This window comes from Dipodomys spectabilis, unplaced genomic scaffold (genome assembly GCF_019054845.1).
Source record: "Dipodomys spectabilis isolate Male_0828 unplaced genomic scaffold, ASM1905484v1 ptg000069l, whole genome shotgun sequence".
Classification (NCBI taxonomy): domain Eukaryota; kingdom Metazoa; phylum Chordata; class Mammalia; order Rodentia; family Heteromyidae; genus Dipodomys; species Dipodomys spectabilis.
Genome location: NW_024870746.1, coordinates 4998021 through 5025921, shown reverse-complemented (window position 1 = coordinate 5025921; position 27901 = coordinate 4998021). Strand labels below are relative to the sequence as shown.

General features: G+C 47.4%; 1 protein-coding gene across 1 annotated transcript in view; it reads right to left on the bottom strand.

Annotated features, from left to right (window-relative positions):
- Nucleotides 1–8152: 8152 nt before the first annotated feature.
- Nucleotides 8153–27901, bottom strand: part of Iqgap3 (IQ motif containing GTPase activating protein 3) — a 52839-nt gene continuing 33090 nt past the window's right edge. Inside the window, exons 23-38 of the mRNA XM_042682282.1 lie at nt 26628–26836; nt 24806–24958; nt 24369–24532; nt 23775–23999; nt 22903–23043; nt 21061–21145; nt 20441–20673; nt 20009–20141; nt 19819–19921; nt 18917–19043; nt 13175–13262; nt 11971–12183; nt 10834–11000; nt 10436–10537; nt 9869–9977; nt 8153–9227 (exon numbers count right to left, since the gene is read on the bottom strand). Of these exons, the coding sequence (XP_042538216.1) occupies nt 9114–9227; nt 9869–9977; nt 10436–10537; nt 10834–11000; nt 11971–12183; nt 13175–13262; nt 18917–19043; nt 19819–19921; nt 20009–20141; nt 20441–20673; nt 21061–21145; nt 22903–23043; nt 23775–23999; nt 24369–24532; nt 24806–24958; nt 26628–26836 (2366 nt within the window). The 3' untranslated portion in view covers nt 8153–9113. The remainder of the gene's footprint in view (nt 9228–9868; nt 9978–10435; nt 10538–10833; nt 11001–11970; nt 12184–13174; nt 13263–18916; nt 19044–19818; nt 19922–20008; nt 20142–20440; nt 20674–21060; nt 21146–22902; nt 23044–23774; nt 24000–24368; nt 24533–24805; nt 24959–26627; nt 26837–27901) is intronic.

The window sequence follows — 27901 nt, the reverse complement described above, 5'->3', positions numbered from 1 at the left end:
CCATGAAACTGTATATTTAGCAGGAGCTGTATAATAAAGGGCAGCTCAGGCCTTGGCTCATTGTTGACATAGTGCTGTCAACACTCTCTTTCTGTCTCTTCCTCTGTTTTTCAGCCCCTATAGGAAAGGACCCTCATTCAATAGGCATTTATTGAGTACTTAGGACATGCAAGCCAAGTACTGGAGATGGGTGGTGGGGGCCCAAACTTAAACCCTCCTCCACACAGACAGTCTGTATCTGGTACCGCAGCAGCTCCCTTCACCTACCAGACATGTGGGCAGAATAACCATTTGTGGCTCACCTTGTGTTAACAGCTTTTTGCTGTCCATCCTGGCATGATCCCTGCCTTCTGCAGGGGATTGAGTGTGCTTCAGTCTCCTCTTCCTCTTCCCAGAGAGGGTTAGAAGTTCAAGTTCTCCAACTCATACTCTCCAGACTTAGCCCCAGGACTGCACTGCTGAGAAGAATTAGGATAAAGAGAGGCCTCTTCCTCCTCCTTTTTTTTTTTTTTTTGTGGGGGCCCTGAGAGCTTTGCTAGGCAGATGTTCTATCACTTGAGCCATATCCCATCATTTTATTTTGTTTTTGTTGGTCTTGGGGCTTGAACTCAGGGCCTAGGCCCTGTCCCTGAGCTTTGTGTTCAAGGCTAATGGTCCACCACTTTGAGCCACAGTTCTACTTCTGGTTTTCTGGTGGTTAATTGGAGGTAAGAATCCCATGGATTTTCCTGCCAGGGATGGCTTTGAACAGTGATCTTCAGATCTCAGCCTCCTGAGCTGTTAGGATTACAGGTGTGAGCCACTATCACTGGGCTACCCCTTCTTTTTTTTTTTTTTGTCGGTTGTAGGGCTTGAACTCTGGGCCTGAGTGCTGTCCCTCAGCTCTTCAGCTTAAGGCGAGCACTCTACCGCTTGAGCTACAGTGCCACTTCTGGTTTTCTAGTGGTTTTTATTGAAGAGTCTCATGGACTTTCCTGCCTCAGCTGGCTTTGAACTGTGATCCTCAGATCTCAGCCTCCTGAGTAGCTAGGATTACAGGTGTGAGCCACCGGTGCCCGGTCCCCCTCCATTTTTTATTTCATTATTTTTCAAATACGATCAGTCTTATTTTTGACTGGGCTGGCTTGGAATTCAATCCTCCTATTTATTCCTCTTTCATGGCTGGGATGACAGCCATGTCACCACACCTAAGTATCCATTGGTTGAGACCTTGACCTTCCCGATCTCAGCCTTCTGCATGCTAGCATTACAGGTGTGAGCTGTCACATTCAGCTTTGTCTTGCCTGTTTGCCTTCCTTCCTTTCTTGTGCCTATACTGGGGCTTGAACTCTGGGTTTGGATGCTGTCTCTTAGCTCTTTTTTTTTTTTTTGGTCGGTTGTGGGGCCTGAACTCTGGGCCTGGGCGCTGTCCCTCAGCTCTTCAACTCCAGACTAGTGCTCTACCCCTTGAGCCACAGCGCCACTGCCGGCTTTTTCTGCTTATGTGGTGCTGAGGAATAGAACACAGGGCCGGCCTCATGCATGCAAAGCAAGCACTCTACCACTGAGCCACCTTCCCGGCCCCTTAGCTCTTTCATTTAAGGCTGGCAATCAACTACTTGAGCCACAGCTCTACTTCTGGCTTTTTGGTGGGCTAAGTGGAGATAGGAGTCTGAGGGACTTTTCTGCATGGGCTAGCTTTGAAGCTCTTAGCCCTCTGAGTAGCTAAAATTACAGGTATGAGCCATGGTGTGTAGGTTTCTTTTGTTTTCATTCCTGCTTGTGGGGTCACACTCTGAATGGCATCATGGGCAGTTTTCATAATCAGATAGTGGCTCACATGGCATGAATTGATCTTCGCTTTGCAGCAGCTAAGCATGTTCTTGTTCACCAGCAAGAAGTGGTTGTAAGATTCCAATCCAGGACTGTCTGCCCTGCCATAAGACAAAGGTAAAGGGAGAAAACCGCTCTGTGCCCCCCACTCCCATTGCCAAGGAAGGGACCCATGACTTTTTGTTCAGAGGAACACTGAGGGGAAGCCAGGACTCCACATGGAAGAGGAAGCTCCCTAAGGTTAAGACCAATGAACTAATTATTAACTTGGTGCTGGGTGCTGGTGGCTCATGCCTGTAATCCTAGCTACTGAGGAGGCTGAGATCTGAGGATAGCGTTCAAAGCCAGCCCAGGCAGGAAAGTCTGTGAGACTCTTATCTCCAATAAACCACTAGAAAACCGGAAGTGGCGCTGTGGCTCAAGCGGTAGAGCACTTGCCTTGAGCTGAAGAGTGCAGGGACAATGTCCAAGCTCAGAGTTCAAGCCCCACGACCAACCAAAAAAAAACAATAAAACCCCACTAATTATTAAAGGTGCTACTGACTGAGGTGGCACTGAAAGATCTAGTATAGTCACCCAGGGACTTTGGAATTGCTCAGATTCACAGAAAGCTAGGAGAGAAGGCCAGGTCAGGCAGACCTGAAATCCAGTCCCAGCTTAGTCATTTCTAGGAGACTTTGGGTGAGTCACTGACCCTCTCAGAGCCTTGGTTTCCTCAGTGATGAGGGCTACTTATGAAGAGCTGTAGAGGGCTGGGCACCAGTGGCTCACACCTGTAATCCTAGCTACTCAGGAGGCTGAGATCTGAGGATTGCAGTTCAAAGCCAGCCTGGGCAGGAAAGTCTGTGAGACTCATCTCCAATTAACCACTAGAAAACTGGAAGTGGTGCTATGGCTCAAGTGGTAGAGTGCTAGCCTTGAGCTAAGGAGCTGTGAGATAGCACCCAGGCCCAGAGTTCAAGCCCCATGATCAAAAAAAAAAAAAAAGAGCTGTAGAGATTACACTAGACTTGCAATCATGGATGGCATCTGCTTTCTATTTCCTGAAAAAGAGAAAGACATGTGTCTAAGCCCAAAGCCTGAGAGAGGTGGTAGAGAGCAGCAAAGCCTCCTTTCTAACTCCCGTCTCATTTTCTTCCTCTTCTCAAGGTAGGCAGCAACAGGGCAAAGGTGGGAAGGTCATTTTTAGGGTCAACCTATTAAGGTCAAAAGCCAGGGCCTCTCAATGGGAGCAGGAAGAGTAATGGTGATAGATGATGGGAATATAACTTGAACTCTATATTTTCTCCTAAAATAGAAGTTGAGAAAGGAAATAAGAGAACCCAAGTCCTGGAAAGATGAGGATTGAATCTGAAGTCCTGTTTGTCCAGTGACTTTGTTTCTATCCCATGAGGTTTGCCACAGGCTCAGAGAGAACTGGCACAGATGGTTATGGTGGTATTGTGCTTAGAGGGTGAGGAATTTTAGAGAGTAGAAAACATGCCAAAAGATTGGAGGTGGCAATATGAGGTTCTAGTCTATTAAGAAGGGTGAAGAAGGGCTGGGAAGTTGGCTCAGTGGTAGAGTGCTTGCCTCACGTGCATGAAGCCTTGGGTTCGATTCCTCAGCATTACATAAGCAGAAAAAAGCTCGAAGTGGAACTGTGGCTCAAGTGGTAGGGCACTAGCCTTGAGCTGAAAAATGAGGGACGGTGCCCAGTCCCATAGTTCAGCACCCAAGAAGGGTGAAGGATATTTTCAAAACACCAGGTTCAATCCCCACACCATCTTGGAAGATTTGAGTATGAAAGAAGGGGTTAAGCAGGGCATCTGTGGCTCACACCTGTAATCCTAGCTACTCAGGAGGTTGAGATCTGAAGATCGAGGTTTGAAGCCAGTCTGGGCAGAAAAGTCCCCATGAGACTCAACTCCAATTAACCACTCAAAAACCAGAAGTGGTGCTGTAGCTCAAGTGGTCTAGCCTTGAGCACAAAGAGGCTCAGGGACAGCACCCCAGGCCCCAAGTTCAAGTCTCACAACTGATGAAAGAAAGAAAGAAAGACAGACAGAAAGAAAGAAAGAAAGAAAGAGAAAGAGAGAGAGAAAGAAAGAGAGAAAGAGAAAAAGAAAAAGGGAGGGAGGGAGGAAGAGAGGGAGGGAAAGGGGAGGGGGAGGGGGAGAGGGGCTATCAAGAGATTGGGTTTGTTGACCCTGGGTGTTGTCCGAACTGGGAACCTACTAGGCTCCTCTTGAATTGGTGATCTGAAGATTCATTCAAGATGCAACTGCAGCCAGGTGCTAATGACAACTCTAGATACTCAGGAGGCTGAGATTTGAGGAATGATGTTTGAAGTTAGCCTGGGTAAGGAGGAGTCTGTGAGACTCTTATCTCCAAGTAACCACCAGAAAGCAGGAAGTGGAGCTGTGACTCAAGCTGTAGAGCACCAGCCTTGAGAAAAAAAAAAAAAAAAAAGCTAAAGGATAACACCTAGGCCTTAAGTTCTAGTCTTGGTACAATGAACTTATCTGTGCATGCACACACACATGATAAATTTTCACTGCTGAAATATATTCCTGAACCCAGAAAGTGAATGCTATAGGTTTCTTCTAGAACTTTTCCTTTGATAGGGCAGGAAAGGATATGATTGGGGCAGGGGACCTTCTTGCCTTCACTCCTTCTTTGTCTTATTTTATGCAACAGATTTCTGGCTAAGCTAGCTTTGAAGAGCTGAGCTACAGGCATAGTTGTTTGAAAATCATCTGTGCTACGTTATAGAACATCTGTGCTGTGGAATGCAGCCCAGCCAAACGGAGCACGAAGTGGATCTGGGCCCACTGACACAGAACAGCCCAAGGCAAACTGTTCAGTGGAATAAGTGAGTCTCAGAGCACTCTAGGGAATAGCAAGCCACTTATGCAAATAAGCATGAATGAGTCTATGTCTATACTTAGTGACTTATAACAACCACACTTAGTATTGGGATGGCTTATGGCTGGGAGATTGACAACTCAGCTGGATGACTGTCACTCAGGCTTGTGGTGTTGTGAGTTTGGGTCAGAAGTCTTCTCAAGAGTCCTTTGTACATGTCTGGTGCCTGGACTAGGGATGTCTAGCAGATGGGATCTGGAACGCTAGTCTTTTTCTCTCTAGTTTCTTCTTGAAGTCTCCCCAGTACCTGGGTTTCAGGGCAGCTAGATTTCTTACAAGGAAGCTTAGGGCTTTTAAAGCAGGTCACCTCAGGTAGATCCATGAGGACTCAACATTGGCTTTGATGACTCTATTAGTCTATTTTCATGTACCATAGACTGAGCTATTCAGAAACAAGAAAATTCCAAGTTTCTCAGGCACTCAGTGGTGGCTCAGACTGTAATGCTACTCAGGGCTGAGATCTGAGGATATCCATTTGAAGCCATCCAGAGCAGGAAGGAAAGTCTGGGATTCAATCTCTAATTAACTACCAATAAGCCAGAAGTGGACCTGTGGCTTAAGTGGTAGAATGGCAACCTTGAGCAAAAAAGCTGAAGAACAGTGCCCTGGTACTGGCACAAAAATACATCCTAGGTTTCTTCTCTCCTCCTCCTTTCTTTTTTTTTTGGTGGGTCATGGTACCTGAACTCTGGGCCTGGGCGCTGTCCCTGAGCTCTTCAGCTCAAGCCTAGTGCCCTACCACTTGAGCCACAGCGCCACTTCTGGTTTTCTAGTGGTTTATTGGAGATAAGAGACTCACAGACTTTCCTGTCAGGGCTGGCTTTGAACTGAGATCCTCAGATCTCAGCCTCCTGAGTAGCTAGGATTACAGGCTAAGCCAAATCTTTTCTGAGGGGCTGGGGAAACAAGCACAGCTCATGAATTTTTGGCCTAGGCTGGCTTTGAATCATGATCCTCAGATGTCAGCTTCCTGCGTGGCTAGGATTACAGGCCTGAAGCTACCAGTGCTTGGCTAGAGAATTGTTTAATGGTGAAAATGGGGGCTGGAAGTGTGGATGAGTTGTATAGCATGTGCTTAGCATTTGCAAGACCAAATTCTATCCCTAACACCACATACACACACACATTCCCACAATGCACAGCTCAATACACACAATCCTCACATACACACACTCATGCATATATGAGATTAAGAGTCTCATGGACTTTCCAGTTTGGCTTTGAACCTCACTCCTCAGATCTCAGCCTCCTGAGGAGCTAGGATTATAGGTGTAAGCCACCAGCACCTGGCTTTATTTTTCCTTTTTCCCAGGACCTTGCAACCGCAAGTCTACTTTCTGTTCCTATCAGTCACAGGAATTGCCTATTCTGGACATTTCCTATAAAGGGAATCATACAAATGCAGTGTATGGTGACCATTATCCATGGTGGAGGATGTAGGATGGGCTTGAAAGAGTGTAGTGAAGAAAATATTTTTCAGAAAAAAACTGCAGGTAGTCAGGTGCCAGTGGTTCATGCCTAGCTACTCAATTGGCTGAGGTCTGAGGATGGAGGTTCAAAGCCAGCCGGGGCAGCAAAGTCCCCGTGAGATTCTTATCACCAGTTAATCACTCAAAAACTGGAAGTGGCACTGTGGCTCAAAGTGGTACAGTGCTAGTCTTGAGCAAAAGAACTCAGGGACTTGGGCTGGGAAGGTGGCTCAGTGGTAGAGCGCTTGCCTTGCATGCCTGAGGCCCTGGGTTTGATTCCTCAGCACCACATAAGCAAAAAAAAGAAAAAAGCCCAGAGTTCAGGCCCCATGAACGGACCCCCCCCAAAAAAAAACAAAAACAAAAACAAAAAAAACCTCAGGGACAGCACCTAGGCCCTGAGTTCAAGCCCCACAATGGACAAAACAAACAAACAAAAAACTGCAGGTAAATATGAACTAAGTGAAGAGGCACTAGCTCTATAGCCAGCCTTGGGCACTTATCTAACCCTCTGAAACACCATTTACTCCTCTTATATCTCTTTAACAAAGATGATGGGGCTGGGAAGGTGGCTCAGTGGTAAAGTGCTTGCCTTGCATGTATGGGGCCCTGAGTTCGATTCCTAAGCACCACATAAGCAGAAAAGCCAGAAGTGGCGCTATGGTTCAAGTGGTAGAGCACCAGCCTTGAGCTGAAGAGCTGAGGGACAGCGCACAGGCCCAGAGTTCAAGCCCCACAACTGACCAAAAGAACAAAAACAACAACAAAAAAACCCAAATAAAACAAAGATGATAATTGTCTCCCTTTATAGGGTTATTGTAAGTAGCAAGCACATGTGAATATCTCAGCCCAGAACAGGCAATATTTTTTTTTTTTTTGGGTCCGGTCTTGGGGCCTGAACTCTGGGCCTGGGCGCTGTCCCTCAGCTCTTCAGCTCAAGGCTAGTGCTCTACCACTTGAGCCACAGCGCCACTTCCGGCTTTTTTCTTTTTGCTTATGTGGTGCTGAGGAATCGAACCTAGGGCCTCATGCATGCAAGGCAAGCGCTCTACCACTGAGCCACCTTCCCAGCCCCAGACCAGGCATTATTTCTATATGTTGTTAGCTCACAGGATTGTGGGAAGAACATTACAGTGGTCCATTTGGTGAGTGTGAGATTGTTAATGATGACTGAGCATGTGTAGAAGCTAGGATGCACTGGTACGTGTCACTGTCACCCAGAGCAAGGCAGTACTTGAAGTCTTTGCTGTGACATGTTAAGGGGGGGAAGAGACTGTGACTGAGATTGAATGTGACAGCAAGACAGATCCTGAGTGACAGAATGGAACAGAGCAGAGGGAGGCAGGCTGCACCAGGCAAACAGAGGCTGCTGGGAAGTTCAAATGTTAGGGCAGGTGTCTGCCTTGTCCCCTCCCCCACAGGCTCTCTCTGCAAGTAAGAAGGGGAAGGGTGGGGGGGGGGGAATGTTTTCACAATGGAAAGATTTTGAGCAGAATATAGAACCTACAATTCTAAAGTGCTGTGGCTCAAGCACCTTTAGTATCGATTGTCACCCAGGGCTCAGGCCTCACCCTGCTGGAACTGTGCACAGAATGGATAGAGAAGAAATGAGACTGATTTCTCCTCTCAGCATTAGTGTTCAGAGATTAAAAAAAAAGAATCAAAACCTAAGCATTCCTTCCTCTTTTGTCCCCTGAAGGAAGAGAGGAGAAGAGAGGAGAGGAGAGGAGAGGAGAGGGGAAGAGAGGAGAGGAGAGGAGAGGAGAGGAGGGAGAGAGAAAGAGAGACACAGAGAGAGAGAGAGAGAGAGAGAGAGAGAGAGAGAGAGAGAAAGGCTGGCAGAGTGGGCCCACACCAGTGGTAGGCAGAGGCTGCTGGATGGATCCCCCAGGTCTCTCCAGGAAGGCCCAAGACCTTGAGGCCTGCTCTACAGGCAGTTAAGTAAGGGCCAACAACAGATGTGGGGATAACAGCTGCTTTTATTAAGGTGAAGTCAGAAGAGCAAGAGGGACAGGAAGTTGGAAGATGTGGGCTGGACACAGAAACAGGCAGAGGCAGAAAACTACCTTGAAGAGCCACTCTGAGGGTGGAAAAAGTCCTGAGGGTGAAAGAGAAAAGGGAAAGACTGCTCTTCCTCCCGTAGGAAGCTGAGATAATGAGCTCGCACACACAGGGGCCCTAGTGCCCTGACCCACGGTGACTTTAATACACAGTAAAAAAGAATGGCATGGATATTAATTTGAATTTGGCCTCAGAAAGATGAGAGAATTAAAACCATGATTAAGGCAGCACAATGATCCAGAGTGTAGGATTGGGAGAGAGAATAAATAGCCTAGTGACCCACATATAAAACAGACATATAAATGAGGGAACAAGATTTGAGGTTCACAGAAGGTCATCTTGCCCATACTGCAATGGAGGATGACAGTGCCCGTGCCACATGACAGCAGCAAACATAGCACCTTGACACCCTGTCTGATGTGGGGGTTGAAGGATGGGTGGTGTCACAGCAGCAGAGGAGCCTGGGCTTTGGCAGAGGAGGCCCACCCACTGCTGATGAAATGGGAAGCAGGGATAGGGAGCTGACCCTGGCTTTAGGAGTCTGCAGAGAGGTGAGTAGAGGGAAACGAGGCCTGTAGGCAGTGCTTGTAATAGTGGGGTAGGTCTACTTTCTACCTACCATCTGGCTGGGAAACCATCATTCTATCACATGTGGTAGAAGCCACACATCTAGATCTGGGCAAGACAGGCCCTCTTCAGCCAATTTGGCAAACTGAGGCCAAGTTAGACAAACTCCTCCCAGCCAGGGAAGGGGTCTTTGATCTTTTCCCAGGCCTGAACTCTGTATCTTCAGGGAAGCAGAAAGGTGAGTTAGTGTTAAAGAATATCCATCAAGAGGGGCCTGGGTGGCACCCACTGTCTCCATCACTTCCGCAAGAACTTCTTGTTGAGGAGGAAGATGAGAAGGTTGACATTGACTTTGGCTTTGTTGAAGAGCTTCATGACAGCTACACCCTCATACTGCAGCTGTAAGAGGTCCTAGGAGAGAAGGATCCAGAGGTGGTTTTAGGAGCTTCTGGTTATGGCATGTCAATCTACTAAAAACTGCTAATCCATTCCACAAATGAGGGAACCAAGGCGCAGAGAGAGAGAGAGAGTGCGAGTCAGAGACAGAGAGTCAGAGAGACAGAGACAGAGCTACAGTGACAACCAAATGTTAACTACAGCGGTTAGGACTTGAAATCAGTTTTTTTCCTCAAAAGGCAAAATGGTGGGGGGGGGGGGGGGGGGAGGGATTTAAAATCACCACTCTCCTGAACACCGGCTGTGAATGAGGCCAGTTTCCTAACCTTTTAGCCTTAGAGCCAATAAAACAGGGATAATGGTTGTGAGCTGTGGAGAGGATTAAATGAGGTAACACGTAAAGCCCCTGACATGTGATAGTGCTTTAAACCTTAATCTCACTTCTGACACTACCAGCCATAATACTCCCAGACACATGGCAGTGGGGTCTGTACATAGGGAAGGGGGCTTGGGCTCTTCTCCAGGAATAGACAACACTAAAGGGGTGAGGAGACAAGCTGATGTCATTTGAGGCCTACGGAGAAGTAGATTATTCTGGTTGGCCAGCACCTAAAGCCCAGCAGGTTTCTGAGTGTTCAAGGCAGTGTCCTCCTCACCTGATAGTGAAGTTGAAATCTCTCCATGTCTACACCCAGGAACTTGGCATTTACTTCAAACTTTCCTGCTTCGTTTCCAGGAGTAATGTCAAAGATGACGTTTCTAAAGCTGTCAGCAACAGGGTTTAAGAAAGGGATCCATCATCTCTTTCCAGGGCAATAGTCCTGCTCTTGCTGCTCATCAGGCAGTGGTTATGTGTCAGCCAAAGTCTAGGCTTCTTCCCTGTTGTTCCTTCCAGGGCCCACCTGTCTTCTCCAGATTTTACTTCTGCTTATACCAACCCTTTTATCTGTCTAATCCTACCCAGCTGTTGGTGCTTCCTGTGCTTCCTCTCCAGGAAGATTTCCCAGCATTCTTTGCCCTGGGTGTCTAGAACTGTGCTAGACTAGGTCCACTATCATAAAAAGCTCCCTGTCTGGATGTACCCTGTCTTCCCTACCACTCTAGCAACTCCTACAAGGTAGGGAACCTGTTCCTCCCTCCCTTCCACCCAGAGCTCCACTCCCAGAGTAACCCCCCCCAACAGGGAAGATACATCCCACATCCTGCCCTCCAAAGGTACATACTGAGAGGTGGGGAGATCTTCAATTTCCACCAAGACACCCTTCTCCAAGAGCTGAGCAGCAGTGTAATGAAGGGATGGCAGCTTCTTCCCCTTTCCAGGAATCCTGATTAAAAGAAGGCCCCAGAGAATTCATCCACCACATTGTCCACTACCAAAGACACTAGTTCCCTGTTGCTGGAGGAAGCAAAGTGGACCCCGAGAAGAATTCTCACTGATGGAAGATAGAGAAGAGGCTATACCCCAGCCCAAAACATTGAAAAGGACTCAAACACTAATCAAGAGGGGACTGTGCTATGCTAGGGTTAAATTTCTTCTTCAAAGTTGAGACACCAGGGCAAAGGTGCATACAGGTAGTAGTGAGGACACAGGAAGGAGGGGGGGGGGCGTGGCAGAACCTACTTGGAGCTGGGGGCCAGGTGGTTCAGGCAGGCCTGGATGTACTGGCTGTAGTAGTCACCCTGTTCCTCATAGAAGGTGGTCTTAGCACTCAGGCCCTGGAACGTGGCCTGCAGCTTCACCAGCTCTGCCTTCCGACGCTGTCGGTACCTGCGCTGATTTCGGATGTCCTGGAGTTTGGAGACCCAGAGAGGAGACCAGTTGGCTCTTCCTGACCAGCCAGCCTCAAGGTCTGTCTGACACAGGTCCAAGAACAAGTCACTAATTCACTTTGAGGATGTTTAGGAAAAGCAGGAAGAGGGGGCTGGGAGTGATGCTTATACCTAGAGTGCTTGCCTAACAAGCACAAGGCCTTAGATTTGATACCCAGCATCACAAAACACAAACAAAAACCCGCAAAACAAACTAACAAAAGCAGGAAGACTGCTTTTCCTAGGATAAACTCAAGGATGCCACCAGGTCCTGAAGGCTTGTCTTTAAGGCCTCTCTCCAACACAGTAGTAGCTAGTTTCCAGGCTCCTTGTGTTTCAGGAAAAGAACAGCTGGTCAGGTACTCTTAGCTCACTTCTGTCATCCTCACTGCTTAAGAGGCTGAGACCTGGTGGTTTGAAGCCAGCTTGGGCAAAGTCCTAGAATGGTAGAGAGCTAGCTATGAACAAGCAAGCCAAATAAGAGCATGAAGCCCCGAGGTCAAGCCCTGGTACAAGAAAAGAGTTGTAAGAACAGCTCCTTCCTGGCTAATTTTTGGAGCTTTCCTTCGAAAAGAATTGCTGGGGCTGGGAAGGTGGCTCAGTGGTAGAGTGCATGCCTTGCATGCATAAGGCCCTAGGTTTGATTCCTCAGCTCCACATAAGCAGAAAAAGATGAAGTGGTGCTGTGGCTTAAGTGGTAGAGCGTTAGCCTTGAGCTGAAGAGCTGAGGGACAGCGCCCAGGCCCAGAGTTCAGGCCCCACTACCGACAAAAAAAAGAAGAAGAAAGAAAAGAACTGCTAGCCTTCTTCTGGCTGGTGACCATTATGGGTGGCACACACTAGGGAGAGGCCTACCCTTAGCACACCAACACTATGGACCCACTCATTCATGCAGGGATATGCCCCAGTGCATGCTCACAGCAGACACATGAGCATAAAAGGTTGATACCTTGGCCAGCTCATCCACCAGTCCTTGATAGCCATTGCTGGCACTGACCAACCCCAGGCCCTCGAGTCGACGCAGATTTCGCAGGATGCGACGCTGCTTCTCTGCCAGCGGTAGGAGGGAGTGAGCCATCAGGGAGCGATGTCGCCTTAGTGGCTCCGGGGTCTGGGCCTCATTGGCCTGGCGTCGGCACATCAGCCGCTTGTGGGCTACTTCCTGAGGGGCAGAGACACTGAGAAGGCTACTAAGCCCTATTCACCTGTCCTAAAACAGGTTAGAGGCAGCATCAACAAAAGGAGCCCTGATCACTTTTCTGAGCTTAGATTGTGGGGAAAGTGGCAGGGGAGGGCACAGCTGGGGGAACACACCGAGCAGAAGCTCACAACATATGGATAGGTCTCATGGATTGACATGGGAAAGGAGGAGCTTAAAGGAGACCCAACAGAAGCTGCAGAACACAGGATCCAGATAGGCACTAGCTATGGCTTCCTAACAATGAGGCTTTGTGACAGATACAGGGGGTGTGAGAGCATTTCCCTTCTTGTTGTTTTGGGACATGCCTCTACTAGCTACTGAGTACCTCTGGCTCTGACTTCACCCCAGCTAGCCCAGTTGGCCTTGGCCGCTGCTAACTACCCACCCTCTCTTGCCTCTGGGACCAGCATCTTTTTTTATTGTTGTTGGTCACGGGGCTTAAACTTTGGACCTGGGTGTTGGCCCTGAGCTCTTCAGCTCAAGGCTGGTGCTCTACCACTTAAGCCACAGTGCCACTTCCAGTTTTCTGGTGATTAGTTGGAGATGAGTCTCATGGGCTTTCCTGCCCAGGCTGGCTTTGAACTGTGATCCTCTGATCTCAGCCTCCTGAATAGCTGGGAATTACAGGTGTAAGCTGGGCCAGCATCTTTTGAGAGAAGCCCTTGGTATTTTCTTCAGGAAGGTTCCCTGGGCCCTCCTCATGCCCACAAGCCAAGAGCTGACACAGAAGTTCTCAGCCCAGCATGGAGAGGAGATGCAGGCCCAGGACTCTGAAGTCTGAGGTTCTCTGAAGCTAGCTTGTTTTCTTAGTTTGTGACCTCTGGGATGAAGGCCAGAGGCTTGGCTCTCAGACTGTTATAACTGCTGAACCAGGTACTGAGGGAGAAATCAGCAGTGCTAGGGCAAAGTGAGGTACATGAGATAGATCCTGTAGGGTAGCCAGGCCACTGACCTGTTCTCTAGAAGCTGAGAGGGCCAGGATTTCCTCGAGGGTGTCACCATGGTGGAACTGGATGATATCAGCCAGCATTTGCTTGGTGCTGCAGAGGAGGGTGGTGGTGAGAGATAAGGGGCTGGCTAAGAAAGAGACTGGGCCCTTTTAGCCATGCTTCTCATGCATAATGGGGGCAGCAGTTTGGTAAATAAACTTCTTTTCCTGCCTGAATACCATGTGGAGTTCTCTTCATCGGCAACCTAATGAAGCTTACCTATTTAATATACCTTACCTATGGTGCTGTGACTCGGATTTTTTTTTTTTTTTTGGTCGGTAGTAGGGCCTGAGCTCTGGGCCTGGGCACTGTCCCTGAGCTCTTCAGCTCAAGGCTAACCCTCTACCACTAAAGCCACAGTGCCATTCCCGGCTTTTTCTGCTTATGTGGTGCTGAGGAATCAAATCCAGGGCCTCATGCATGCAAGGCAAGCACTCTACCACTGAGCCACCTTCCAGTCCAGGATGTTTTTTTTGTTTGTTTGTTTGTTTGGTCAGTCGTGGGGCTTAAACTCTGGGCCTGGGTACTGTCCCTCAGCTTTTCAGCTCAAGGCAAGTGCTCTACCACTTGAGCCACAGCGCCACTTAGGATTGAGGTTTTTGAGTTGGAAATGTTAGAAGTTTTTTTTTTAGATCTGGTCATGGGCCTGAGCTCTGGGCCTGGGTGCTGTCCCTCAGCTCTTTGGCTCAAGGCTACGCTTTACCACTTGAGCCACAGCACTACTTCTGGCTTTTTTTCCCCCTGCTTATGTGGTGCTGAGGAATTGAACCCAGGGCCTCATGCATGCAAGGCAAGCGCTCTACCACTGAGCCACCTTCCCAGTCCTGTTAGTTTTTTTTTTTTTTTTTTGCCAATCATGGGGCCTGAACTCTGGGCCTGGGCGCTGTCCCTCAGCTCTTCAGCTCAAGGCTACACTCTACCACCGGAGCCACAGCACCACTTCCAGCTTTTTCTGTTTATGTGGTGCTGAGGAATCGAACCCAGGGCCTCATGCTTGCAAGACATGCACTCTACCGCTGAGCTACCTTCCCAGCCCCTGTTAAAGTTTTAGACCACCCCTTTTCGCAAGCCAAACTGCCTCAAGACATCACATGAGACTTTTTCACCAATAACACTGCTGGCTTTCACATCCTCGTCCACACCACTTCTCTACTCTGTTCAGTGCCAGCCAGTTGACATGTAGTCTAGATCCAGTCTATCTTCCAACTTGGAAGATGTCCTCATTCCTGCCTAGACCATCCTGATTACCTCCACCCTGTAAAAGTAGACTAGACTCTTGCTTGAAACCATCACACACAGCTGATTCCTGGTGAAAGACTGACTCCTTTGGATTTGCAAATCTAAGACTCTGTGTGACATTCTTTCTGTAATATTAGATTTGTAAACCTTACCCAGCCTGACCTGGAAAGGGCTAGTTATGTTGTTATGCTAGTGAAACAAGTATAGGCCAGAAGAGCCTCTTGTGAACTCTGGTTAACTTAGGCATCACCAGAAACCAATACTAGGGTCACCAGAAACCAATACTATATCTGTACTAAAACTCTCAAAAAAAAAAAAAAAGGGGGGGACTGGACATGGGCTGACCAGAGATCCAAGAGTGAATGTGTCCTGCCCTATGTCATGGGTGCCAGTTATGCTTGGGAGTGGGAGAGAGGGAGAGTGGGAAGAAGTGCTGTTGCTAAGAACTCATGCCTTCAACTAGTTTCCTTTGAGACTTAAGCAAAAGCACACACTTCTTCCTCCCAGCCCAGGTGTCCTTTCTCCTGAGCTCCTAGTGTACCTGACACTTTCCTGTCTGTGTCCCCGTGGAGTTCATTTCATTTCATTTCTTTTTTCTTTTTCTGTGGCTTGAAGTTAGGGTCTGGGCACTGTCCCCGAGCTTCTTTTGCTCAAAGCTAGCACTCTACCACTTGAGCCACAGCACCACTTCCAGCCTTTTCTGTTTATGTGGTACTGAGGAATCGAATCCAGGGCTTCATGCATGCTAGGCAAGCGCTCTACCACTGAGCCATATTCCCAGTTCCTTCACTTTTTGTTGTTGTTTCATTTTAATTTTTGGTTGGTTGTGGTGCTTGAACTCTGGGCCTGGGCACTGTCTCTGAGCTCTTCAGCTCAAGGTAAGTGCTCTACCACTTGAGCCACAGCGCCACTTCCGGTTTTCTCACTGGTTAATTGGAGATAAGAGTCTCACAAACTTTCCTGCCCTGGCTAGCTTTAAACCATAATCCGAAGATCTCAGCCTCCTGAGTAAGTAGGACTACATGTGTGAGCCATCAGTGCCCGGCTTCACTTTTTAATTTATTAAAAAAAAAACAACTGTTATTGTCAAGGAGTTGTACAAAGGAGTTATTAGTCTATACGTCAGGTAACGAGTATAATGCTTCTTGGACAATGTCACCCCTTCCTTTGCTTCCTACCTCACTTTTACAGAAGTGGGAAGAAGAGATTCATGCCATCCTCTGATCACATTTTTTTTTTTTTTAAAGTGCTGAGAGCTAAGCACTGGTGGCTCATTCCTATAATCCTAGCTACTCAAGGAGCCTGAAATCTGAGGATCATGGTTCGAAGCTAGCCGGACAAGAAAGTTTATGAGATTCTTATCTCCAATTAACCATCAGAAAACCAGTAGAGTTGTAGCTCAAAGTGTTATAGCACTAGCCTTGAGCAGAAAAAGCTCAGGGACAGCACCCAGGCCCTGAGTTCAAGCCCCACACTGACAAAAAAAAGTGCTGAGGACTCAGCCATGTCTCTCATTGGCTGTGCGACTATGGACTATCACAACACCTGAGCTTCTTTCCTCACCCATGGAGACTACCACCTACTTCACAGATTGTCCCTCAGGTGAATGCTTATCCTTTAAAAAGAGCATATTGCCCCCGTACACTGACAATGTACAAGCAGAAAGGGACATAAAGGAAGCAACCCCATTCATAATACCTCCCCCCAATAAAATAGTTAGGAATTAACCTAACCAAAGATGTAAAAGAACTATTTAACGAAAACTTTAAAAACTTAAAGAAATTACAGAAGACACTAGGAAACGGAAAGACCTTCCATGCTCTTGGATAGGCAGACTTAATATAGTGAAAATGGCAATACTGCCAAAATTAATATACAAATTCAATGCAATTCTTTTTTTTTTTTTTTGGGTCCGGTAGTGGGGCCTGAACTCTGGGCCTGGGCGCTGTCCCTCAGCTCTTCAGCTCAAGGCTAGCGCGCTCTACCACTTGAGCCACAGCGCCACTTCCGGCTTTTTTCTTTTTGCTTATGTGGTGCTGAGGAATCGAACCCAGGGCCTCAGGCATGCAAGGCAAGCGCTCTACCACTGAGCCATCTTCCCAGCCCCAATGCAATTCTTATTAAAATGCCAATGACGTACATTTCTGAAATACAGAAAACAGTCAAAAAATTCATATGGAACAACAAAAGACCTAGAATAGCCAAAACAATTCTAGGCAAAAAAGACAATATGGGAGGGATCTCGATGCTGGACTTCAAACTCTACTATAGAGCCATAATAACAAAGACAGCATGGTACTGGCACAAAAACAGACCTAAAGACCAATGGAATAGAATAGAAGATGCAGAAATAAAACCACACACCTACAGTCAGCTGATATTTAACAAAGGAGCCAAAGACATACAGTGGAAGAAACGCAGCCTCTTCAACTACTAGTGCTGAAGCTGGGTGCTTGTGGCTCACGCCTGTAATCCTAGCTACTCAGGAGGCTGAGATCTTAGTATCGCGGTTCAAAGCCAGCCTGGACAGGAAAGATCGTGAGACTCTTATCTCCAATAAACCACCAGAAAACTGGAAGTGGCTGGTGCTGTGGCTCAAAGTGGTAGAGCACTTGCCTTGAGCTGAAGAGCTGAGGGACAGCGCCCAGCCAGAGTTCAAGCTCCAAGACCGACCAAAAAAAAAAAAAAAAAGTTTCAATCACTGGTTCTGGTAAAACTGGGCAGCCAGATGCAGAAAACTAAAAGTGGACCCCAGCCTATCACCATGCACCAACATCAACTCAAAATGGATTACAGACCTTAATATCAAACTTGAATCTCTGAAACTACTGCAGGACAGAGTAGGAGAGACACTTGAACTTATAGGCACAGGCAGGAACTTCTTGAACAGAGTCCCAGGGTCACAACAAACTGGAGAGATACTTGATAAATGGGACTACCTTAAAATAAAAAGTTTCTGCACAGCTAAAGCTATAGCAACCAAGCTAGAAAGACAACCAACTAACTGGGAAAAAATATTTACCAGCAATATATCAGACAAGGGGTTAATATCCAGTATATACAGGGAACTCAAGAAACTAATCCCTCCCAAACCTAACAAACCAATTACTAAATGGGCAAGGGAACTAAAGAGAGACTTCTCAGAAGAAGAGATAAAAATGGCAAAGAAACACATGAGGAAATGTTCACCATCCTTGGTAGTGAAGGAAATGCAAATAAAGACAACCCTGAGATACCACCTTACCCCAGTCAGAATGGCCCACATCCTAAATAAAGTCAGCCAATGACAAATGCTGGAGGGGATGCGAAGAAAGAGGAACTCTATTACACTGCTGGTGGGAATGTACTCTTATACAACCACTTTTGAAAGCAGTCTGGAGCGTCCTCAGAAAGCTAATATTGACCTCCCTTATGACCCAGTCATACCACTTCTAGGCATCTATCCTGAACAACAGGAACCAGTATACAAGGACACATGCACCTCCATGTTTATTGCAGCACTGTTCACAATAGCCAGGATATGGAAACAATCCAGATGTCCCACCACAGATGAATGGATCCAAAAATTGTGGTATCTATACACAATGGAATATTATGTAGCCATTAGAAAGGACAAAATAATGGCATTTGCAGGGAAATGGATGGAGCTAGAAGAAATCATGTTGAGCCAGGTAAGCCAAGAGCAAAGAGACAAATGGCACACGGTCTCCCTGATAAGTGGATGTTAAATCCGAAACGTAAGGTGATATGACAAAATTCACAAGGCTTGGCAAACAAAGGACTTCCGCTCATCTGGTCAAATCACTACTAAATAACCCCATGCTGCTGATCACATCTATGGTATATATGTGCACACTGAAGGGAAACCAGGAGGATGACACAGAACTAGAGGAATAAAGGAAAAACATACAACAGCAGGACCCATCAGCTGCACTGGACATTGACCAAAATGAACTAAGCAAATCAGTGGCAGTTATGAAAGGGAGGGAATGAGTGGGAAAGCAGGAACAGCTGCTGCTATACAAAACAAAATAAATGTACATACCACCCAATGTGGAAGAAGTAACTTATTGCAAAGCTCATAGAACTCATAAATATTATAGACCATGATAGACAATTTGCTCCATGAAAGTTAGAATGTGTTTGTGACGTTAACTAAGCATCACTATCCCACAATACTGTGAAATTTGGGAAATTATGTAACCACTTAATCATAATAAAAAAAATAGAAAAAAAAATAAAAAGAGCATATTGGTAAAATGGTATAATAACATGTTGACAGTTGTCCATCTTAATCATTCCTTTGCCTTCAGCTTCTGAGTAAAGAATTAAAGTTGCCAGGAGAATAGCTGAGACTTCAGTAAGGGGAATGAGGGTTAGACTGTAGAGAAAACTTCCTGGTGGATAAGAGGGCTCAAGAAGAAGGTGGAATGGCCCTTTCAGAGTGGCCATTTGATTGCACCTACTTCAGAAGCAGGCTCCGGGCACTGGTATCATCAGTGTCTGTTTCTAGTCCTTCAAACTTGTTGGTGAGTGTCAGGGAGACTTCGAGCTTGCTCAGATCCATGTGTCCATCTGTAGCTATGTTCTCCCCTGGAATGAGGAATGAGATGATCAGGCACACATACATGCATATACACACACAGATGGGGTTGTGGCAGGTCTGCTCCTTACATATCTTTCAGGAAGCCTTCCCATACTTGCCCCATGGTACCCCATCAACCTGCTCTACTGGGGCTGTGACTCCCCATGTCCTTAGCCTGGTTATCAGGGGGCTGTCTCCCACAGTTTGGAGCTCTTAGCTTTCTTAATGCTATCATTCTACCTGATAAGCTGGCTTCTACCCATTCCACAGGCCTGGAGGCACTACCCATCAGAGAAACCTATGAAGATCCAAACAGGCTCCATCCCCCCAAGTCTCTTAATTGCCCATTGATATGCCACATCTGTCTACTCTCTTTTTTTTTTTTTTGTCGGTCGTGGGGCTTGAACTCTGGGCCTGGGCGCTGTCCCTCAGCTCTTCAGCTCAAGGCGAGCGCTCTACCACTTGAGCTACAGCGCCACTTCCGGTTTTCTGGTGGTTTATTGGAGATAGGAGTCTCACGGTCTCTCCTGCCCAGGCTGGCTTTGAACCGCGATCCTCAGATCTCAACCTCCTGAGTAGCTAGGATTACAGGCGTGAGCCACCAGCGCCCGGCTCTACTCTCTTTTTATCAGACTACATACCTGTGTCTCAGAACCACAGAGAGGGAGAGAGTGTAACATGTAGTATCAAACTGGGTTGTGCAAGCATGCTCACAGGCCAAGCCCACATGCTGTCAGTCCCAGTCCCTCCCTGTTGGCCCTCAGATGCCAGAAGGACATGTACCAATAAGGTCAGGGACTGTGGGCAGCTCCCCAAGATCCTCCAGGAGCTGGTGCAGGGGGTCTCGGTGGTCAGGGGCGATCCAGTCCTGGTGCTCCAGCAATAGCTGCAAGCGGAAGAGGGACATGCAGGAACTGAAATGGGCCTTGCTTCTAGACCAGTCCATCCTGTTACCAATCCATCCACCCCTTACCTTGTGTGTGCTGACCAGCTCCCCCACGGTGATGTATACCATGGGTTTGGCCACAGCCACCATGTCTGAGTACTCATCCATTGCAAAACGTTCCTCTGGCTCTGGCACCTGGCAGGCTCTGCAGATGAACTTCCTAACACCAGGGGGAGGGTCCATCAGAGTACTCTGTTTTGTCCCCCTCTTCCCTTCCCCAGCCCTCTCCAGGACACTTCTACTCAGCTCCAGCTCCTTTTGCCCCCCCCACTTCTGTCCCAGTATCCTATCCAAACAACCTCCTCTGCTGGGGAGACCTTCCATAACCTAAGCTCCAGCCCTATCCCTGCCACCTATGTGCCTTTCTTCCTCATGGGTTCAGGGGGAAGGGGCAGGAGGGATGTGAACCCAAAGCAGAGAGAAAAGGACAGCTAGGACCTGGAAGACAGGACCCCAGACCTGAATTTGAGGTGAGTCTCCTCCAGATAGTCATTCAGGATTCTCAGGTGCTGGCTCTCCCCTGAAAAGGCCTTGGCAGCTGCAGCGTGCTGCAGGAGCTGAGCCACAGCACCCAGGGCGTGGCGCTGGGGAGGAGCCAGGGCACCACCTGCTGCCATGGCCACAATGTCAAAGGCGTCCGGAGCTACCACAGCTGGGTTCAGGAACCGGTAGTACAAGAGGTTCCCTACCACCTGAAGAAGAGGAAAATCTTTCAGAGGAGCCTGTAGGCCACCTTGACAGCTGGAGCTCCACATTACCAGATCACGTGGCATGAAGGGATGAAGGGACCACCTGGGCCAGTCCTCTCACATCAAAGAAAAAAGCAGACCCCAAGCAGGCAGGTAATACTCAAAGTCATGCAGCAAATTTGAGCAAGAACTAGGACTAGAACCCAGAACTCCAGACAAGAAGCCCAGGGCCGTCCAATTAGCTCCTATCCTACCCATGTCCCCATCAGCTACCCAAAGCCTGCCTTTGTGCCAAACTTGATTTGTGGAGTCCGACATATTTTCTTCTTGGGCTTTTTATATATCTTTCTTTTCTTGTGTCTGGGAGGGAGGAGGTAAGACAATACTTGCCTTATAGATCTCACTCTCAGTAGCATTGGGGAACTTCTTTGCCAGTGTAGTCTTTAGGATTTTGGCCACATATCGCATCCCATACCTGGGGGACAAAGTAATAGGTGCTCTGTGGCTCTTTCCACCTCTGTTCCAGGGCTCAGGGTCTGAGTACCTGGCTGCCTCCTCTCTCATTCTCAGCCACACCAGAGTTGACCCCAACCACTGTCCCTCTGCTACTCAAAGCTGATCCTCTGCTGCAGCTCTCTACTTTTGGGCTTAATTACTATATCCTGTCATCTACAAAAAGTTCTTAGAGCCAGCCATCAGTGACTCATGACTATAATCCTAGCTACACAGACAGCTGAGATCTGAGAATCAGTTTGGGGTCAGCCCAAGGCAGAGAAATCAGAGGCTTTTATCTCCAAAAAAACAAACAACAAGCAAAAAGCCAGAAGTAGTCTCACAAACTTTCCTGCCCAGGTGGCTTTGAACCATGATCTTCAGAACTCGGGATCCTGAGTAGATAGGACTATAGGTATGAATCACTGGTATCTGGGCAGGGAGAGGGCAGGGGGAGTGTAGTTGTGGAGATGGGAGGGAAGGGATGGTAGAGGAAAACAAAGGAGACAACAATGCTTGATCAGAAATGTACTTATTACCTTGCCCATGTAACTGTAACCCCTCCTCTGTACAGTATTCTCACAATAAAAAACTTATTAAAAATTTTTTTTTAATTTTTTAAATTAGGCTCGTGGGGCCTGAACTCTGGGCCTGGGTGCTGTCCCTCAGCTCTTCAGCTCAAGGCTAGAGCTCCACCACTTGAGCCACAGTGCCACTTCCGGCTTTTTCTGCTTATGTGGTGTTGAGGAATTGAACCCAGGGCCTCATGCATGCAAGGCAAGTGCTCTACCACTGAACTACATTCCCAGCCCTTTTTGAGTAAAATTTAAGAAGGGAGAGAACTGGAAAGTACTTTACAGGTTTGAAGACTACTTCCTTCCTTGTCTTCACTTTGTGAACTAAGGAGGAGTCCCATTTTACCTCTATTTGTTCTCAGATAATAGGTCTGAGACAAAAGCATGACTACTTCAGGTTCTCTCCTCTGGCTCTAGTGAAATCCTAATGGGCCACAGAAAGGCTTGCCTGCTATATTCTAGCTCAGCTTACGGACAGCATCTTTGATTATTCACAATACATCTGGAACCCTCTGAGCATATCCAGCTTCATTTCTTTTCTTTTTTTTTTTTTTGCTGGTCCTGGGGCTTGAACTCAGGGACTACACACTGTCGCTGAGCTTCTTTTGTTCAAGGCTAGCACTCTACCACTTGAGCCACAGCACCACTTCTAGCCTTTTCTGTTTATGTGGTACTGAGGAATTGAACCCAGGGCTTCATAGGTGCTAGGCGAGTACTCTACCACTAAGCCACATTCCCAGCCCCAGCTTCATTTCTTTACTATTTTCCTCCTTTTAGGACTATTGCCTTGCTCTGTTCTCCCCATCTTACCTGGTTCTCTTTTCTTTTTCTTTTTTGCCAGTCCTGGGGCTTGAACGTAGGGCCTGTGCGCTGTCCCTGAGCTTCTTTTGCCCCAGGCTAGCACTCTACCACTTGAACCAGAGCACCACTTCTACTTTTCTATTTATATGGTACTGAGGAATCGAACCCAGGGCTTCATTCATGCTAGGCAAGCACTCTACCACTAAGCCACATTTCCAGCCCTCTTTTTCCTTTTTTGTTAGTACTGGGGTTTAAGCCCAGAGCTTAATGCTTGTGGTCAGATGCTCTATCACTGAGCTTATGCTCCCAGCCCATGCCCTTTTGACATTCCATGCCTAGCCTGGGGCAAAGCTTTCATACATACGGAATTTGGTCCACAGATGAAATGATGGCTACTACGAATTTATCGGTAATGGCAAGGAGGTTGCGCAGGGAGATGTCTAGCCGTCTCTGGACCTCGGGATGGCATAAGGCTTGCTCAGGGGTGACATCATAGGGAAGATGGCTGTGGGCAGAGACATTCAAGGTGAAACCAGAGGCTCCTTACCACTAGATTTCTCTCTAACAACAGGGTTTCACACAGACATGCTTGGACTCAGGGAAGCCTGGAGCAATGTGGGAGGAAGGTGAGGTAGAAAGAATTGTGCCCACAGGAGGCTGGCAGAGTGCACAACAGAATGGAGGACCCAGCATCTGTGTAAAGACTCCTAAGAGGACCTGGAAGAAACTAGAGGGCTACAGTCAAATAATCTTTTGCAGCTTTCATGCTATCCAGAACAGCCACCAGGATTTCAGGTCTCTTTTCTTTGTACCCATGAACCTAATACTCCCAACCTACAGAGCCAATCTATATTTCCCACTATTTCATTTGCCTATTGACACGTGTAACTCTGAACATAGATCTATACCCCTATCAGTATGTTATCTATACTAAATTCCTAACAAACCTGGCACATCATTTACAAGCCCTGACACAGCAATTAAGCATATTTGCATATTCGTCTTATGTTAAACCCACTAGGTCTGGGATCATTTGTAACAAAGCACTGTTAATCAGGGGAGTGGGGAGTGGAGGAGGCTAAAAGGCTACCTTATTTACTACTATAGTGCTAGTGTCATTTTTTTTATAAATCAGCATGGTTGCTTATATGTCACCTTCAAACACACCCAAGCTTCCCCAGGGAGACCTATGCCGGAGCTGATCAAAGAGAGCTCTTCCATTATCCATCTGCTCACCTGCGCTGCCCTGTCTGGGCTTCAGTCTGGTTGATCCAGTTCTTATAGAGATAGACAGGGTCTGTGTGGACGCTGAGCACCTTATCCTCCAGCACGTCCTGGATAACCTTGCCCAGGATCTCCCGCAGGGCACACTGTCCACGCTCATTACGGTAGAATCTCACCACCAGCCTCACCACTGTTGGGTTGCCTGTCACCACATCCTGGGGTTGCTCCACCTTTGACCTGCGGTCAAAGAGGTCAGTGAAGGTGGTCTCATGCCTCGAGATAGGACAAATAGCTACTTTTTTTTTTGTTGTTGAAATTTTGGCTTTTCAAATCCTACTCTGGTGTCCCTGTCTTTTTTGATGTCCTCATCTTAAGCAACATGCTGATATCTTTGTCTTAGTCTTTCTGCTATCGTGTCAAGCCCAACCTGCCCACCAGGCTGTCCCAGAGATGTCTTTGTCTCTCCACAGGAGTCAGAAAAGAGCAATTTTCTGATGCCAGTATATCCTGACACCTCAAGGAGCTTTTGTCCTGTGAAGGAGCACAGGGGCATCTCTATGAACACATTCCTCCCCCATATCCACTCCTGTTATCAGGAGAACCCACTCGATTTCTTCTTGGAGTGCAGTCTTGAACAGCTGGAGCAAGAGGTAGGCCTCTCGGCGGTTGGAGGCATAGTTGTACAGACTGAAAATCACTGCTTCCATGAACTTGGTGGTTCTGTTCTGTGGCATCTGAAAGATTAGCTTTGCCAAGTAGATGGGTTGAGTCTGCAAGCGATTGGGGAGACAAGGAGCTGATGAAGCACTTCAGGAAAGGAAAGGCTTTCCTGAGGGAAGCTTAGAGTAGAGAAAGCACTGTTACACCTTCCTGGTATTGGAAACATTTCAGACATCAGGGAACAGCAGTGTCCTTCCCTGGGAACAGGTATTGGGCTGTGGGAAAGGAGAACACTTTGCATAGGGGAAAGGCATAGAGAAGGCCCTAACGTCCCAGACCCACAGGAGTAGAAGAGACTTCTCCTTTGGAAGTCCTCTGCTCACCTGGAGCAGGTAGAAGAGGTGTTGGTAAGCTTCTAGTTTCTGCCGTTTCTCTTTGCTCAATGACTTTAATCCCTTCTGCTTGTCCAGAACCATCATATCTGACAGCTGGTCCTTATTCTTCTTGGTCAGCTTCTTGCAGTGAGAGACCACCTCCTGCAAGGAAAGGAAGTGGGAAATATTACCAGCCCAGCTCAGTACCAAGCACGGGAACAGATGGTCTAGAATCAGCAATGGTAAGAGCCAGGGTTTCCTGGCATTTAAGGCATAGGTATGAGTTAGGGGAGCTCAACAGTTCTCTCCTACTTCCATGAGACTCCCATCTGGCACCTCTGCACTAACAGGGGAGAGTCAGCAAAGACTGGCTTGCCAGGCTAAAGCACCATGACTACTTGGTTTTGCTTTTTTTTTTTTTTTTTTGATAGTCCTGGGGCTTCTACTCAGGGCCTGGACAATGTCCATAGGCTTTTGTGCTCAAGGTTAGTGCTCTACCACTTCAAGCCACAGCAACATTTCTAAATTTGTGATAGTTAATTGGGGATAAGAGTCTCATGGACTTTCCTGCCTGGGCTGGCTTTGAACCTCAATCTCAGCCTCAGTAGTTAGGATAACAAATGTGCGCCACCAGCTTAATATTATTTCTTATTGAAATGATATACAAACTTAAGGTGGATATATTACTACTAGACTGTCACTGAATATTTGTAATCAATTTACAGTTTAAGGAGCTTTCAGATCTATCCTTGCATCTGGCCTTGGGAAGTAAATATTCATCATTCTGGTTTATTAAAGAGGAAATAGAACTAGGTACTGCTGGCTCACACCTGTAATCCTAGCTACTCAGGAGGCTGAGATCTTAGGATTGTGGTCCAAAGCCAGCCCATGCAAGAAAGTTTGTGAGACTCTTATCTCCAATAAAATACTCAGAAAAAGCTAGAAGTGGTGCTGTGGCTCAGGTGTTGGCTTGAGCAAAAGGAGCTCAGGCACAGTGCCTAGGCCCTGAGTTCAAGCCCTAAAACTGGTACCAAAAAAAAAAAAAAAGGAGAGAAGAGAGAGAAAGGGGGGGGGGAGAGAAAGGGGGGGCAGAGAGGGGAGGGAGAGAGAGGGAGGGAGAGAGAGAATAGACTTTGACATTAAATGATTGCATATAAAACTTAGGGAGTGGCTCAGTGATAGAGTGCTTGCTTGGCAGTTGCAAGCCCTAAATTCAATCCCCAGTGCTGCTCAAAATAAAAATGAAAAAAAGTTGTCATAAATGATCATCTGTAGTCCTATACCAATTCTACCAGGGCTCTTCCTATTGTACACATCTCCGACCAAGGCACAAGGCTTCAAGCCAAGTGATAAAATGCACATATTTTTTGTCATGTGTGTATAGTTCTGGGATTTGAACTCAGAGCCTTGAGTTTGCTAGGCTGGCCTTATACTGCTAAGCTAGCCTCTAGAAACGAACATGTTTATTTATTTATTTTATTTTATTTATTTATTTTTGGTCGGTCGTGGGGTCTGAACTCTGGGCCTGAGCGCTGTCCCTCAGCTCTTCAGCTCAAGGCGAGCGCTCTACTACTTGAGCTACAGCGCCACTTCTGGTTTTCTGGTGGTTTATTGGAGATAGGAGTCTCACGGTCTCTCCTTTCCCGGGCTGGCTTTGAACCGCAATCCTCAGATCTCAGCCTCCTGAGTAGCTAGGATTACTGGTGTGAGCCACCAGCGCCCGGCTAGAAACAAACATGTTTATAAAAAGAAAAACTGCAACTACAGAACAGTCAACATTCCCCTCCAGGGGCAGCAAGATTTGGGAGAGGAGTAGGCCAGAGGGTCTCACCTGCAAGGTGATTCGATTTTTGACCAGCAGACCAATCTTGATGTCCATGAGGTTGAGGTCTTGTTCCAGCTGCTGATTGGACCGGATCTTCCTGACCACCTCTTCCTGGAGCTTTAGCAGCTCTGCCTCAGCAGAAAAGTCTTCCTGGCTCTGGTTCAAGAGGTGGGCGAATCTGCGCACTACACTGAGGGGAGGGTGGTGTGCATGCACTGGCAGGAGAAAAGGACGGAGGAGGAGAGGATGGAGGAGGTGCTGGATTAGGCAGGCTGCACCAGCTCTGACCTCCTTCTGAGGCCAGTAGCTCTCCAACTTCAGGTCTCTTCTAACTAGCTCTGTTTGCAGCTGTCCAGCCAGACTGCCTCAGACTTCCTGTCTTCCAGCTGGGAGGATATAGATCTGCCTTACCTCTGCTCTTAGCTGCATCCCCCACCCAGAGCTCTGCCAATGATATTTCCACACCCAAGCCAGAGTCTCTGCTCCCTCTGATGCTCCTCCCAACCTCCTGGTTCTACCCCATCCTCTCCTTTCCTGCTGGGCCAACCTGCCTCTTATTTCTCCCACCTATCAGCCTTCACCAGCCATCTGCTTCCCACCATGTCTCTGCTAGGAGAGACATGGGCTAAGGCACAGGTAGACAGGACAGTCAATGTGTCTTTATGATATGAGGCGGTCAAAGCTAGATGATGATTTGGTGTTGGAGGGGTGAGGAAGAAGTCCCTGAGCTGAGGCACAAACAAAAACAAACAACACACAGTGTTCATTTTGTGATGAATGATATTCTTTGTGTTTTTTCTTAACTAATTCATTTATTTTTGGCTTTGAATCAGGGCGACACACATGTTAGAACAGGTGCTTTACCACTTGAGCCACTCCACTGGTAAGTACCTTTTGTGTTGGTTATTTTCAAGATAGGATCTTACTTTATACCTAGGCCAGTTTGGATTACAGTATTCCTATTTGTGCTTCCTTTTGTCACTGGAATGACAGGTATGTATCACCATACCCAGCCATTGGTCAAGACAGTGTCTCCCAAATCCCCCAAGCTGGCCTCAAACCTCAAGCCCTTGATCTCTACCTCCCAAGTAGCTAGGATTGCAAGCTGGAGCCACTGTGACTCAGTTTATTTTCGTTTTTTGAAATAAGGTCTCACTATATGTAGTCTAGGCTGACTTTGACCTTGCTATGTCTAGTCTCAAACTGAGGATCTTCCAACATTGGACACCAAAATGCTAGGATTAGAAGTGTGTGCCACCACACCAAGCACGAAATGTTTT